General features: G+C 32.9%; 1 protein-coding gene across 1 annotated transcript in view; it reads right to left on the bottom strand.

The window, feature by feature from the left end:
- The window catches only part of LOC133200986 (NHL repeat-containing protein 2-like), a 292,659-nt gene that overhangs the window by 50,974 nt on the left and 224,262 nt on the right, over positions 1-17,423 (bottom strand). Inside the window, exon 9 of the mRNA XM_061336792.1 lies at positions 13,547-13,751. Within this exon, the coding sequence (XP_061192776.1) occupies positions 13,547-13,751 (205 nt within the window). The remainder of the gene's footprint in view (positions 1-13,546; positions 13,752-17,423) is intronic.

Genomic DNA, 17,423 nt, shown 5'->3' with positions numbered 1-17,423 from the left:
GGAAATGAACAGAAGAATTCATATTTAAAATTTGAATAAGTTTGAGTGTAAGATAAGGGAGTTTCATGTTCTTTTAAAAAAAATCAGTTTTTGGCGTATTTAAACCGGAAGTAAGGTAACCGGAAGAACAAAACCTAACATACGCGAGACATTTGAATTTGCTAACGAAGGGTTATAAAAAGAGATCAATAACTTTAAAGGTTTTCCTTAAATCAGAAACGAAAAAGTGTTCAGAATAATAATAATAATAAAACAAGACGAAAACAATAGGGCTTTTCGCCAAAAGTCGAAAAGCCCTAATAACTAGACCTTTTTTGTCGTTCAACAAAAACGGAGGGCTTTTCAGCGCTTTAAATCGCAAGGACCTTAAAGAGCGATAACTCTAAAAATATGAAAAACATAAAAAAATAATAATCAAACCAGAACAAGTCTTCAGGAGCTTATAAAAATGGAAACCTAAAGAGTATGTAATTCTCACTAGAGCTCTGCAAAGGGGTGTAACTCTTACAATGTTAATTTTGAAAATTACTAAAAGTTATTATATTTCAGGTCTCTAAAAAACCTATAAGGGGTCAAAAAGTGACCCCACGGACAATAATTTTTAAAGTGTACCCTTTATGCTGAACTCGGAATCGAAAACTGTTCAAAAATTCATTTAGAAATAAAAGAGTTACATGGGAAAATCAGTTTTCAATATTAGCCCCTTGAAATCCCTTATTTTTCAGAATTTCATTTTCAGACCCAAATGGGGTTGAAACAATATCAAAGTCAATATAACACTCAATTTTCACAAGAATATCTTATTTAGTTTAGGAGATATCGTGACATGTTCATTTTTCCATTTAACATGGGAACACCCATAGACAAATTCAGAGATTCATAAAACCGGAAGTACTTGTCATATGCACACCAAACTTGAGACCTAAAGAGTATGTAAGCCCGCCAACAGATGTGCAAAGGGAGACAACTCTTACTCCATCATATTTGAAATAAATAAAAATTACATTATTTCAGTCTTCTGTAACTCCTATAAGGGGCCAAAAAGTGATCCCACGGACCACATTTTTTAGATTCATCTCTTTGATCTGAACCCAGAATAGAAAACTGTTTAAAAATTCATTTAGAAATAAAAAAAATTACAGGAAAAAGTATGTTTTCAATGTTGGCCCCTAGAAATCCCTTATTTTCCCGAATTTCTTTTTCATGACCTAATGAGGTCGGTACCGTATCAAGGTCGTTCTACAATCTACAATCAAGAATATCTTGATTATTTTAAGAGAAAACGTGCCAGGACTGATTTCAATTTAACATAGAAACTCCCATAGACAATTTTCAAAGACCCCTAAAACCGGAAGTTCGGCTCGGATCGATATGAAATTTACAGTATATGTTCTACTTTTTAGTCTTAACGTATTTCATTGCTTAAAATAATTTTCAAACCTTAATTGCGACTTTTAAAAATTTCATCCCCCCTTTTTCAATGTTTGAAGTCTTATATCTCAAAAAGTATCTATGGTCAAAAATCACCGTCGCTTACTTTTTTGTAGGTATTGTTGTCTAGAATTTATATCTTGAATTTGAGAGTCTAGTCATTAAAAATGAGAAAGACTTTATCTTCTTTAGAAATTTCAGTTTTTCTTTAGTAGAAACCGGAAGTGAGTAAATCGGAATTTCAAAACATTACATACGGGAGACATTTACCTAAGCTTTTTAGTGATTATAAAACAAAATACCTATTTTCAAAGGTACTCCTTAAACGCTGAACGAAAAAAGTGTTATGTATAATAATAATAATAATAAAAAAGACGAAAACAATAGGGCTTTTCGCCTGAAAGCGAAAAGCCCTAATAAAAAAGATGAAAACAATAGGGCTTTTTGCCTGAAAGCGAAAAGCCCTAATAATAATAAAAAAGACGAAAACAATAGAGCTTTTCGCCTGAAAGCGAAAAGCCCTAATAAAAAAGACGAAAACAATAGGGCTTTTCGCCTGAAAGCGAAAAGCCCTAATAAAAGAGAAGAAAACAATAGGGCTTTTCGCCTGAAAGCGAAAAGCCCTAATAATAATAATAATAATAATAAAAAAGACGAAAACAATAGGGCTTTTCGCCTGAAAGCGAAAAGCCCTAATAATAATAGTGGAAAAGAAACAACAGAATCAGTAGAAGGTCAACGGAAGACCTTAATAACTAGACACTCATTGCGAGCAATGAGAGGTCTTCCGTTCGATTCTGAAAATAAAATCGAAAATTCAAGCTGAAAAAGTGATAAAAGAAATTCAGACACTCTGGAGATTTAACCCTGGTCGTCAGTGTGAAAATCCAACGTGATTTCTTTGATCACTTCCTGTGACAAGGGGAAGTGACGACTGACGTGTTTAACCCATATGGTTTTGCCTACTCCTCAAGGTCTATTACTCATAAAAGTTTGGTCTTTTAATCTTTTACCTGCTTTTGAGATCTCGCTCAGAAAATTTCTCATTTTGAGGACAGAAAAACACGCGACCGGAAGTGATTTTTTGAACGCTATTTAAGGTTACCCTAGACATTTGCACTCTGAATAACATATTTAAAATTCATTTCAAATACTTAATCTATAAAGAATATTTATGGGAAAGTAAAAATATTCAAATTATTTAGTTTTTCTCTTATAACCGGAAGTTGTCGTTTTTGTTTCCGGTGGGACCAACATCTTTCGAATCTGCGAAAAAGATGCAATAAAGTGATGCAAGTTTTTAATTTATAAAAAGAAAAGTTGTAATTTTCGATTTCTTTGACCACTTCCTGTGACGAACGGAAGTGACGGCTGACGCTCTGAACTCAAATGGTTTTGTCTACATCTTAAGGTCTGTTGCTCATATAAGTTTGGCGTCTTAATCTCTTACTGTGTTCGAGATCTTGCTCAGACAACTGATAATGTGATATTCTTTGCATGTAAAATTATATTTGTATATGCTTGTAGTAAAGACGCCTAAAATATTACATGGGCCTTTCAAAATGCAAGGATATTAAAGATTTCTTTTAACCAGAAGTCTCTGATGAGACTGTAGCTCTACTGGTCTGTTTGTATAACAAAAGAAAAGTAGCACTTGGATTTGAAACATTGCAACATGCAACAATAAATAGAATTATGTATCTTAATGTAATCTACTTTTGTGACAAGTTATATTGAAATCAAATGAAAACTAGGAGTAGTAGCGTTTTGAAAGTATTTCACGGAAATTTCTATTTTTAGTACCGGTAACCATGACAACACCATTCACCCAAATAAAAAAAACAGAAATACATATTATGTATCGTAGTGTATTCTAACTGTGTGCCAAATTAGATTGAAATCAGACCAAAATTGTAGGAGGAGTAACGTTTTAAAGGAATTTCACAGAAATTTCTATTTTAAGTAACCATGGCAACACTGTTCATCGAATTCAAAAACCAATGCAATAAATTATGTATCTTAGTATAGTCTTCTTGTATGCCTAATTATATTAGAAGCAGACTAAAACTGTAGCAGGAGTAGTGTTTTAAAGGAATTTCACAGAAATTTCTATTTTTAGTAACCATGGCAACACCGTCCATTGAATTCAAAAACCGATGCAATAAATTATGCATCTTAGTGTAGTGTAATTGTGAGCCAAGTTATATTGAAATCGGACCAAAACTGTAGGAGGAGTAGCGTTTTAAAGGAATTTCACAGAAATTTCTATTTTTAGTAACCATGGCATCACCGTCCATCGAAATCAAAAACCGATGCACTAAATTATGTATCTTAGTGTAGTCTACTTGTGTGCCAAGTTATATTGAAATCGGACCAAAACTGTAGGAGGAGTAGCGTTTTAAAGGAATTTCACAGAAATTTCTATTTTTAGTAACCATGGCAACACCGTCCATCGAAATCAAAAACCGATGCACTAAATTATGTATCTTAGTGTAGTCTACTTGTGTGCCAAGTTATATTGAAATCGGACCAAAACTGTAGGAGGAGTAGCGTTTTAAAGGAATTTCACAGAAATTTCTATTTTTAGTAACCATGGCAACACCGTCCATCGAAATCAAAAACCGATGCACTAAATTATGTATCTTAGTGTAGTCTACTTGTGTGCCAAGTTATATTGAAATCGGACCAAAACTGTAGGAGGAGTAGCGTTTTAAAGGAATTTCACAGAAATTTCTATTTTTAGTAACCATGGCAACACCGTCCATCGAAATCAAAAACCGATGCACTAAATTATGTATCTTAGTGTAGTCTACTTGTGTGCCAAGTTATATTGAAATCGGACCAAAACTGTAGGAGGAGTAGCGTTTTAAAGGAATTTCACAGAAATTTCTATTTTTAGTAACCATGGCAACACCGTCCATCGAAATCAAAAACCGATGCACTAAATTATGTATCTTAGTGTAGTCTACTTGTGTGCCAAGTTATATTGAAATCGGACCAAAACTGTAGGAGGAGTAGCGTTTTAAAGGAATTTCACAGAAATTTCTATTTTTAGTAACCATGGCAACACCGTCCATCGAAATCAAAAACCGATGCACTAAATTATGTATCTTAGTGTAGTCTACTTGTGTGCCAAGTTATATTGAAATCGGACCAAAACTGTAGGAGGAGTAGCGTTTTGAAAAATTGTTTACAGACAGACGGACAGACAGACAGACAGACAGACAGACAGACAGACAGACGGACGGACGACGGACACCTTACTATCGCATAAGCTCTTCTGGTCTCTGACCAGTAGAGCTAAAAAAATGAGAATAGCGCAGAATTCACAAAGAAAAAGACGCTCAATGTCGTTTATAAAGATGAAAACGTAAATTAAAACTAAGAAATGAGAAAGAAAATTCAGACATAAATGGGAATAAACCCAGATCGCTTGCTTTAAAATTCAATATGAAACTACTACACCAGCGCAATTTTACCATCCATCATCGATTTTTGTATCAATGCTTGAAGTAACAAGCGTCAAGAAGGATAAAAGTTTTTTTTTTAATATATACGGCGGAATTATAGAATGCAAACTAGTTAGCCAAATTTTGTGCAAGCAGATTAACGTCGGAATTCGTTAATTGAGTTTAATTAAACAATAACTGTCAGCAGAAGAAATAATCTATTACTGATGAACTGATGATACTGTTTACTTCTTTTATTCCTTATACATATATATTCAACTTTTTATTCCATGCAATTCCATATACATGTATTTCATGTCCATGTTATCTTTTTCTGCTCTTTTGTATTAGACCATTTGTCTACTATGAAAAGGGAGGGGTGTTACAATTGTAATACATTATTTCGCGCCAAACGTCACGAGCAAATCTTCGCGCTTTTCTTTAAAATGTTTGTTCTATTGAATGGTTACCATCATCATATATATTATTGTATGTACCGTACAAATTACTAATTTTATTGCATTTGGAGGTCAGAGTATTTATGTTTTCAAAGACAGATTATCCATTTCCAAAATCTGCCAGATCCAATAATTCCTGTACATTTTATTGATCCTTATGCTAGTTTCATTCAATAAGATGTTCGGCTGTCTCCGTAAACTCCGACCAGCTCGTCGGAGTTTACGGAAACGGCCGCCATTTTGACCCCGCTTCAAATTTTAAAATGCAAATATCTAGAGTTTGAATTTATCAATTTTAAAACAAAATAAATATTAAGTATTTTTAGAAGTGTTTCTATTAACCATAATAATATCAAAGAAAAATAATGAAAAACAAAAAAGTTGAAAAAATCCATTTTTGAAATTCACTTCCAGTGGTGACCGGAAGCATCGACGACACACAAAAGATTGGTCAGAACATCTACAAGTCATGCTCTATCATCTTTGAAATGTCTCCAGTTCATATCTTTAGCCGTTCTAGAGGAGATAAGAAGACAAAAATCCAATTTAAAATCAGAAAATTGGCCATTACATGGAATCGAAAGAGATTTTTTGAATTTTCTCCTCAAATGCACAAAGTTCATAATAATGTCCATTATCCCTGAAAAAATCACTGAAAACCACTAAATAGTTTTTGAGAAAACGTGTGCACAAAATATGGGAGGAAAAATAAGAATAACAATAATAATAAGAAGAAACAGTAGAATCACTATAAGGTCTTCTGTGAAAACGGAAGACCTTAATAATAATAAGAAGAAACAGTAGAATCACTATAAGGTCTTCCGTGAAAACGGAAGACCTTAATAATAATAAGAAACAGTAGAATCACTATAGGTCTTCCGTTGAAAATGGAAGACCTAATAATAATAATAATAAGAAACAGTAGAATCACTATAGGTCTTCCGTTGAAAAAGGAAAACCTAATAATAAACAGTACAATCACTATAAGGTCTTCTGTCTGAAACGGCAGACATTAATAACTAGATACTTATTGCCTAGGCAATAACAGGTCTTCCGTTTTCTTGATTCTTCAGTCAATTGGTTTGAAAAAAAAGCTGAAAATGAAAAAAAGAAAAAAAGGAAATGTTCTCCCAGCAGGGATCGAACTCAAAACCTTTGGTTTGAAAGGCAGGCATGCTAACCACTAGACCAAGTATTCCGATGAAGATGGAGGTAGTAAATTAATTGTTTAGGAATAAATAGGAATAAAAGAATGTGTTCTTTTGTTTGTTATGGAATGTTGTAATCAGTATTGAATAGATTGAGAAACCCGATTGGTGTATAATGCAAATGCAGATTTTCGGTTTAAAAAAAATATTTGAGTTTGACTATATTTGTAATGCACTGAGTTAATCATTCAGAGCCTATGATGCATTAGAACTGCAGTGTCGAGACTTTGTTTACAAATATATGAAAATTCAGATCGGGTTCGGATGTGACTGAATATCCTGAAATAATAGGTAAGATTAAAATAAGCATCTCTGTGTGGATTGAATTAAATATAAGTAGCATGAATCAAAATTTCAAATATGCATTTTAGGAAGAAAAATGTGTCAATGAGAGCGTGAAAATTTATTTGCTAGGAAAAAATCGCTGTTTTCGACATTCATTTGATTAATATTAATTCTAAATAAAATTGAAATAAATTCCACATACTATAGAAAGCAAGAATGCTTGGTGTTAAAATATCATATCATATCAAGAGAATCGATTGCTATTCATAACAATTGAAGAAATAACCGAGAAAAGCTTTAATTAATTTTTATATTCATCGGCACCTAAATTTCAGATACGAAAAAAGATGTAGTGTTTGTCGTTAACATTCATAATTTCTATATACTTTAGAGATTCACTGTCAAACTTTCAGGAAACTTTCTTTTAGGTTTCTTCTGCACTTAACCGAAATTTTATGTCGATCCGAGATGTTGTATGAGTTGTATAGAAATATTCTAGGTTGCTATTGGTTTGAATTTTTTTTTTTTTGAAAAGAGGAGTAAATTAATTATTGATTCTGACCTTTTGGTCAAAGGTCATCAAAGTTCAAGGTCAAAGGTCAAGGTCAAATGTCATGAAAAAAGGAAATAACTCCTTACTTTCTATGTTTTTTTTTACTTCATCATGACTGAAATTACTCCAAACAAATAAAATGTTCATTCTACACATAAATTATTCACAACTGATCATCCCTAACAGTGTCCGTGAAACCTACTGATGTTTGAGACAAACTTCCGGTTTTTCTGCCGGCACTGCCAGTGAAAATAATTTGCAATGTCATGGTCCATCTACCATCCGCATTACCCAAACATTTCTTTAGAAAGAAAAAAAAACTTTAAAAATTCACTTTTTTGCATCGCTTCCTGTCACGACCGGAAGTGATGGCAACGTACGATTTTCACATGATGTAGATAAACTAATGACTGACTATCAGTCCTGAAAGTTTTAGACTTCAGTCACTTACTGGTGCTGAGCAATTAGGTGAACAAAATCTCATTTTGAGGACGGGAAAACACACGACCGGAAATGAATTTTACTAAGATGTTTGACGTCACTCTAGACAACTGCAGTCTCAATAACATATATAAAAATCATTCAAAGAACTTTATCTATAAGCAATATTTATGGGAAAGTTAAAAATCCCTATTACACAGTTTTTCTCTTATAACCGGAAGTTGTCGTTTTTTTTTTTTTGGGTGGGTCCAACACATATCGAATCTTTAAAAGAGATACAAATGAATTATATGATGCAAGTCTTATTTCAAAAGAAAAAAGTTTAAATTTTTGATTTCTTTGATCACTTCCTGTGACAAATGGAAGTGACGACTGACATGATTAACCCAAATGGTTTCACATACTTCTCAAGGTCTATTACTCATATAAGTTTGGTGTCTTAATCTCTTACTGTTTCTGAGATATCACTCAGACAAGTTTTCATTTTGCGGACATGAAAACACGCGACCGGAAGTGAATTTTACTAAGATGTTTGACGTTACTCTAGACATTTGCAGTTTGAATAATATATCTAAAAATCAATTCAAATACTTTATCTATAAAAGATATTTATGGGAAAGAAAAATACCCAAATTATGTAGTTTTTCTCTTATAACTGGAAGTTGTCGTTTTTGTTTCCGGTGGGACTGACATATTTCGAAAATACAAATAAAGTGCAATAACGTGATGCAAAAAAAGATTCAAAAAAGAAAAGTTGAAATTTCCGATTTCTATTATCACTTCCTGTGACAACCAGAAGTGACGGCTGACACTCTTAACCCAAATGGTTTTGCCTACTCCTCAAGATCTATTAACCATAAAAGTTTGGTGTCTTAATCTCTTACTGTTTCTGAGATATGACTGGGACAAAATATTTTTGAGAAAAACGGAAATCGGACATATCTGACGACAGGAAGTGAATCTTGAAAAAATGAAAAAAAAAGCCTGGGGGTATTTTCATTCTCTATCATCCCTGAAAATTTCAAGAAAATCTGTCAAGCCATCTCTGAGAAATCAAGGGGACAAGAAAAGGGGTAAAAAATAATAATAACTAGAAACTCATTACTAGTAATGAGAAGGTCTTCCGTTATACTACTTCCTGTTTGCATGAACATGTCTTTTCCAACTTCAGTATTAGCCTAAAACTTATGTGGAAACAAATTAACCTAAAAAATTACTTTTTTGCTTCGTTTCCTGCCATGACCGGAAATAATGACAAGACACGATTTATACACGACGCATATGAACTGATGAATGACTATAAGTCCTTTAACTTTTAGACTTCAGTCTTTTACTGTTGGCGAACAATTGTGAGAACAAATTCTAATTTTGAGGATAGGAAAACACACGACCGGAAGTGAACTGAATAAAAATCTCTGAATTTTCTCTTGACTTTTGCAGTATCTACAGCATATGTAAAAAACATTTAAAATACTTATATTTAAGTGATATTTATGAGAAAGTTAAACCATGAAATAACGTAGTTTATCTCTTTAAACCGGAAGTTTAAAGTTTCTGTTTCCTGTGGAATATAACATATTTTAAAACAGTGAAAGAGAAGTAATAAAGTGATGAAAGTTTTAATTTTAAAAAGAAAAGTTGAAATTTTCGATTTCTTCGATCACTTCCTGTGACGACCAGAAGTGACAGCTGACGCTTTTAACCCTATGTGTTTTGCCTTCTCACCAAGGTTTATTACTCATATAAGTTTGGTGTCTTACTCTCATGCCGTTTCCAAGATCTTGCTGAAATAACTTTTCATTTTGAGGACAAGAAAACACGCGACCGGAAGTGAATTTTACTAAGATATTTCACGTCACTCTAGACATCTGCAGTCTCAGTAACATATATAAAAATCATTTAAAGAACTCTATCTATAAGCGATATGTATGGGAAAATTAAAAACCCCTATTATGTAGTTTTTCTCTTATAACCGGAAGTTGTCATTTTTGTTTCGGGTGATACCAACACTTATCGTTACTGTGAAAAAGATACAATTATATGATGCAAGTCTTATTCCGAAAGAGAAAAGTTGAAATTTTTGATTTCTTTGATCACTTCCTGTGATGACCGGAAGTGATGGCTGACATTCTTAACCCAAATAGTTTTGCCTACTCGTCCAGATCTATCAATCATAAAAGTTTGGTTCTTAATCTCTTACCAATACTGAGATCTGGCTCAGACAAATTCTCATTTTCCGGACAGTAAAACAAGCGACCGGAAGTGAATTTTACCAAGATATTTGAAGTTACTCTAGACATTTGCAGTCTTGATAACATATATAAAAATCATTTCAAATACTTTATCTATAAGCGATATTTATGGGGAAGTACATGTAGTTTTTCTCTCATAACCGGAAGTTGACGTTTTTGTTTCCGGTGGGACCAACATATTTCGAAACTACGAAAGAAATGAAATAATGTGATGTAAGTATTGAATTAAAAAAGGAAAGTTGAAATTTTACAATTTCTTTGATCACTAATGTCCAAATTATGCCTCTAAAACGCTTTGAAACTGAATGCTGTAAAGTTCAAAAAGTAAGTCAGTGTGACCTACTTTTTAAAAAATCTGTTTTATGGCCACAAGATTCATCATTTTACAAGATTTAATGATTCTAAACCTCTCAGTATTTGAATTAATGACCTTAATTATTTTGAAAAAGATTAGCCATAAAATTCAAAAAGTAGGTCAAGCTGACCTACTTTTTAGTTGACATACTCTGAGGACCTAAGATACATCAACTGACAAAGTCTGATAATCATAGGCCTTAAATTGTTCAAAAGATGCCTCTAAATCATTTTGAAAAAAGAATGGCTGCAAAATTTAAAAAGTAGGTCACTGTGACCTACTTTTAAGTCAACATGATATGAGGTCCTTAGATGCATCAACTGACAAAATTTGATGATCCTGGTCTTTATACTAAGCAAAATATCAACATTTTAATAAAATGTAATTTTTGGTCAACTTTGAAGTGACCTTTATACCATGCCCTTTGCCCCAGGGTAAATCCCCGTGCAAATTTTAATCTACAGCATATCCTCATCCTTTTGTGTAAGTTTGGTGATAATCTGCCCTGTACATGTGGTTCTTGAGAAGAAGATTTTTTTTAGCAACTAGTACTTTTGTTTCTATTTTCCTAATTATCTCCCTTTGTTTAAGGGTCACAACCCTAGTTTTAGTATAAACTGGAGCCCTTGGGCCAAGGATACCCTGTGACAAATTTGACAATAATTGGCCAAGGGGTTCTTGAGTTATGGCCCATATTCTTAAATGTTTACACACACCGCACAAATGGCCATAGTATTAGCTCTTTGAGCCTCTGGCTCAGAAGAGCTAAAAATAGGGACCAATATGCTTCTTTAATTATTAAATTCTTTCATTATTTCAATTTCTGATATTATTAGAATTTTTTTTTTTAGCAATATTACAGTCAACATTTCCCAAATAAATTGGGCCCAGTGCTGGGAGCTGTTCTTTGGAAGAGGAATTTAAAGAATTGCCTATATATTCCCTTGTCAAAATTTGATTACCTCTGGCTAAGCAGAGTTAATAATAATTGGCATATTTTGAAAACCCAAGATGCATCAACTGACAAAGTTTGATGATTCTAAGCCACTTAGTATCTGAAATATTTAAATCTAGCCATGAAATTTTAAAAGTCATCGTGTCCTACTTTTTGGTGATATACTCCAAGGCCTAGGATGCATTAAATGGCAATGTTGTGTGATCCTTAGCTTCAGTGTCCAAAATATGCATTTAATACAATTTAAAATTGAATATCTGCAAAATTCAAAAAGTAGGTCACTGTGACCTACTTTTTCAAAAAAGTTTCATGTTTCAAGGTCCCATCACACATCAACTTACAAGAAGATGAAAAAGATTAGCCATAATATTCCAAAAGTAGGTCATGGTGACCTACATTTTGGCTGGCATACTTCATGGCCCCATAATACATAAACTGAAAAGTTTGGATAAACTGACAAGGTAACCATGAACTACATTTGAGACAAAGTGACATGAAGTCCTAAGATGCATCAAGTGACAAGACTTGATGATTCTAGCTCTTATAGTGGGCAAAATATTAAAGTTTTGGAACACTTCTAGTATACTGGTCCCTATAAATATGGCGCTAAAATAGGTGCTGCCGAAGGCAGTGTACAATATAATATGATCACGTGAGCGATCGACAAAATCAATAAAAAAGGCCACAAATCGCAAAATTGAGCCAAAAATCGTGATCCTTGTGAAAAATTGGGTTTAAAAAACTGATTTTTAAACACAGTTTTTTAAAAATGAGAATTAAAAGGTTTCGTAAAATAACGTACTTGTTTAGTAGATAAAACTCCATTTTGCGTTGTATAGGAATGTGGTCACATGTTCAGTTTTTGACGTAATCTCATAAATATTCATGACGTGCGTCACGTGTTTTGACGTAATGAAGACTGATGAAGAAGTAGCTGGTAGGACTCAAAGTGAAATGCTACTAAAATTGCGACATTTTTGTGAGAAATGCAGGGATTTAACAAGTGATAACTAATTACTAGTAATTGGTTGATTTAATTGTGCATCACCATTGATTTGAAAGAAGAAATATTCTGAATATGGACATTAGGAGGTTAGGATATCAAGCTTAAGTAAACGGTAAGTCGCTTTTACCAAATACTTGCCAAAACTTAGCGCACAATATCGGGCATGTTTCAACATTAGACCAAGGCTAATTCATCCAAGTTTCGCAAAACTTTCCTGTTCTTCCGGTTCTTTGTAAGCAAAAATTGCATGAATAAGCCCAAAGTGAAAGTGATATAGATGCGAGCATGGGTGAATATAAAACAGTTACAATATCCGAGCTATTTATACTCTAACCCTAATCTGTAGATCGCATACAATGCCATATTTAATTAACGGTTTGTTTAAGTTTTGCATGTTTCATGCTTTACTCCTATAAGATGGTATATCAGCAGGGTTCGACATTCGGCTGATTCATGCAAGTGTTTGGTCACAAAAGGCACTTGGCAGTGCCTTTTGTAAGCAAAAATTACATGAATTAGCCCAAAGTCAAGAAGATTTAAGAGTGGATTTATAAAACAGTTCCAATCTTAAAACAATATACCCTAACCCTAATCACTCGATCGAATGCGTTTTATTGAAGCGAGGGGAAAATAGCGGTTTGTTTACATTCTGCATAGCAACGGCAAGGGAAATAACTGCTCATGCACAATCGCGTGATTCTGGGGATCGGCATACTAGGAACTTCCCAAAGTTTTAACAATACATCATTTAGGTCAATTTTGAAATCACTTTGAGACTATGTCCTTTTCCCCAGGGAGATGCCTTGAACAATTTTTTAATCTATAACATACCCTCCTTACACTTGAGAGTTTGGTGTTAATCTGCACATTGGTTATTGAAAAGAGGATTTTCTTGCAACCACTTATTATCTCCCCTTGTTTAAAGGCCACATCCCTATTTTTTATTATAAATGAAAGCCCTTGGGTCCAAGGATACTCTGTGACAAATTTGCATGGCCATGTGGTTCTTGAAATATGGTCCATATTTGCAAAGTTGAAGCACACCACACAAATGACCATAGCATTAGCTCTTTGAGCCTCAGAAAAGATAAAAATATACTTAAAATTTCTCTCTTGAGTACACTCCTTTAACAAATATATCAACCAAAATTACCTTGTATCACAACAATCCAACTGCTTGGGGCTTCAGCAGTCACATGACTTCCATATGGCAAGTCTAGAAGAAGGCTTACTTTGGCTTCAGAACCAGGAGCAACATTACAAACTTCATTTTTCTCTACTTGCTTTCCTGGCTTCAAAATGTCTGACAAATTGATGACCTGCCTATCTTCTCTGTCATCTGAGAAAATTACAGGCAACTGAAAATGAAATAAAATAAATAAATCAACATTACATTTGTTTACTTCCTCTAATTATACAAACTAAAGGTATCTTGGTGAGAGTGAAACATCCAAATGGCACTCCCAAAACAGAGTGGGGAAATATACCAGCCAGATGAGAATGCTGAAATTTTTCATAAAGAAGGTTTGTCTGTTTGTTTGTTGTGTAACGTCCCTCTTGAGAATTTTTCACTCATATGGAGACGCCACCACTTGCTGTTGGAGAGCTGCAAATTTTTTACCTGTACTCGACACTAAGGCCATTGAGCAGTGAGGGATCTTTTTTGTGCCAGCACCTACTCCGACATGGGACCTCGGTTTATAGGGTCTTATCTGAAAGACAGTTCTCCATGTCCCACAATGAAATTCGAACTCACAACGTAAGGATCATAAAGCAGGTAAAATTGGAACTGATTTTGGTGCCAGAATTTCAAGATTATTTGAAAGGTAAATTCGCTTGACATTATATTTAAATTTTAAACAACATTAATTGAAATCAAAAACCAATATATAGAATTATGTATCTTAGTGTAGTCCACCTGTGTTCTAAATTATATTAAAATACAAATTAATAGAGGCCTGGCTAGGACCAGAACACTTGACCAAATGGTCCTGATATTCAAAAATCTGGTAAAAATATCCTTGCTTATTAAAGTTTTTATTCTGTTTGCCTTCAATATGCCAAGGATCAGAAAAGATTTTCAAAGAAATAATGCATTTTCACTTCAGATTCAACACAGCCCTACCCTAACACCAAAACCCATGACCCAGGGTCATACAGTGCTGCTATCCCACAAGTTGACATGGGATGGGTTTGGATAGGATTCAGGATTGAGGATTCACGATAGAAACATATAGTAGTTAATCCAATCCTATCCTATCCTATCCTGTATCCTACAGCCAATCAGATTCGAGTAAAGGTTAATTGATTCATATTTCAGAATTAATTACAAAAAACGGAATATGTTTTAAAACGTTTACAAATTTAAAGAAATATTTATAAAATTACGATAGAAAATACACATATTTTGTTTATTTTAACACAAAGTAATAATTAACTTCGAGTGACATTGCGTACGATTTAACCGTGAACGATCACTGGAAGAATCTTCGCATGTAAACAACGAAGAGTTCGGACATCAAAAGATCTTATTTTCTTCAGCATGTTTGGATGATTAAGCCAATTCCTACGTGTTCTAAAGTTCAATAACATGTAACTGTGTTAAATGTGCTCTGGTTTGTCTGGATAATTCTACACAAAACCTCCAACGGCGGACTTGAATAGATAGATATCGCAGTTGTTTGGTGCAAGAACATTTAAGTACACTACACACTATACATGTGTGCATGTTTATACATTTCCCCCCTTTAAACAATGTTATAATGACTTGAGCTATCAAAATTTTATTCTATTATAATATAGACAAAAATCGGGTGTGGAAAAATAGGTAGTGTAGGAAGGGGAGGGGGTTAAAAACTTACAAATCAATGTGCTCTAAAACAATAAGATGTATTATGCCTTTTTCAGTTTGTTATTACTATATTATTTCCCTATTGTGGTTTAAAAAATGTTTTTTTTTATTTGAGTGCAATTATAATAAAATAAAGACAGAATCATTTCCTATGCTACTGTTTAAATTGTATTTTAAGCCAACTCAGCACTTACATGTACATTGTTTGTATACCTATTCTGGGTTATGAATAATAAATTAATCATTCATTATTCTTCATTGCAGAGAATAATACTTGGTTTTGCCTGCCCTCATCAAAATATTTTGTGAGGAAAAAAGGATTTTACATTTAAAAAGTAGATATGATTATTAACATGTGTTTATGCATGGGTATCAGTATAATACATACATATCATTATCTGAGTTGAAATGAAGTTTCTGTAGATTCTCTGAATAAGTGATTTTTCTTCTTTTTTAAAAAAAAAAAAAGTAAAACTGAAAACAATGTGTTATTGTTCTGGTCATCATCATGTTATATGTATTTTCATTATTTTTTTCTTATTCAAATTTTAAGCAAAGAAGAAAACAAACAAAAAACATAAATAGATTAACACAAGCAGATCGAAAAATTCAAAATAGAGAAGAAAAAAAAAAACCAAACAAATGTACTCATACTAGTTAACAAGTTGACGAGATGAAATGAATTACAATTTACAAGTAAATTATGATTGTTTAATTCAGATATGACTATGAAGTTGCAGTATAAGATTTGAGTTTGCTTGATTTCTTTAAATGCATTACTCTGGGAGAGAAAAAGGTAAAATTCAGCCAGTCGTACATGAAATGAGAAAGGTAATCACAATAAAATACAGTTTTAATGTATAATGTATATGACAAAATTGCACAATCTACATGCATATATTGTTATAATCATGATAATAATTGTTTTTTTTTAGGACGATCCTGCATATTTGTTGCTGTACATATTGCAGTTCATCTCATCTGCTGCTGGAATAAATATGAAAGATGTTCAAACCACTGTACAAGAGCCCCCTAGAGTCTTAAATCATGATGTTTTTTTATTAAGGAGATTGGTGTGTGAAGTATTTGTTTTCTGTGCATTGTTGACAATTTTGAAACTGTTCAGTTACTTATGACTAGCTCTTTGACACAAACTTTGACATTTGAAATTCAATTTGAGCGACGGACAAGCAGGCAAAATCATATGCATGTAAAACATCATACAATTGGAAAAAGACATTGATAAACTTAAATTTAAACAGATTTCATGTACAGTGCCTGCAACGTTATTGTTGACAACTTACACGAACGATCACGTTACACGAACGATTCCGCACGATTAACGCACGATAAAATCTGTTACATGAACGATCCTTCTCGCACACGATTCTACACGTTACAGGATCTTACACGATTGCTAACGCAAACACACGATTCTTCACTCAAAATAGTTCAAATTCTTCAGGAATGGATATTTTCAAAACAAAATAAGGCATGATACTTATTTAACTTAATTTTCAAATAATTATTGATATTATTTCGACTTTGAAAAATAAAAAAAAAATAGAAATGGATATTTCCAGAACTAAATACATGCAAGACTTATTAATTATTTTAGATTTCAATTAATTATTTACGTAATTCTCCAACTTAAGAAAAAGGTTTTTTTCTTTCTATCAGAAGATGTACATGTAGGTGGACCGTGAGTTTTGATTGAATTGGATTTCATAATATGCAGAAAGGGACAAGTTTGAAAAAAAAAAATGGCATGAAAATGAATTAAATTATAAGTTATATCCATGTTTCCATTTGTGAATCTCTAAAATCAACAATTATTTTACAAATCATTTATTTGCAGAAATTATAAAAATAATTAAAAGTAAGCTCCAGAGATAAACACTGATAAACGAAATCCCGACAATCATGTCGTGTACATGTACATTCGCCGACTAAATATTTATGTATGCATTGAGAATTGTTTATTCATTTATTTGTAAAAATATCTATTTTTGATCTATTGATTTTAAAAATATCTTGACCATAATTAACATCAGAAAAAAAAAATCCTTAAACATCTAAGTACGGTTTACCACAAAAAAATCACGCTATTTGACGAGAACTCAATATTGTACGACTTACTATATTGCTTATTTCCAAGCGATAATTAGTTCGTTCTGCT

The sequence above is a fragment of the Saccostrea echinata genome, unplaced genomic scaffold (assembly GCF_033153115.1).
Source record: "Saccostrea echinata isolate AGI-Se365-2 ecotype Australia unplaced genomic scaffold, CSIRO_AGI_Sech_v1 ptg000042l, whole genome shotgun sequence".
NCBI lineage: Eukaryota > Metazoa > Mollusca > Bivalvia > Ostreida > Ostreidae > Saccostrea > Saccostrea echinata.
The sequence above is the reverse complement of the archived record's forward strand: the minus strand, read 5'-3'. Positions and strand labels throughout refer to the sequence as shown.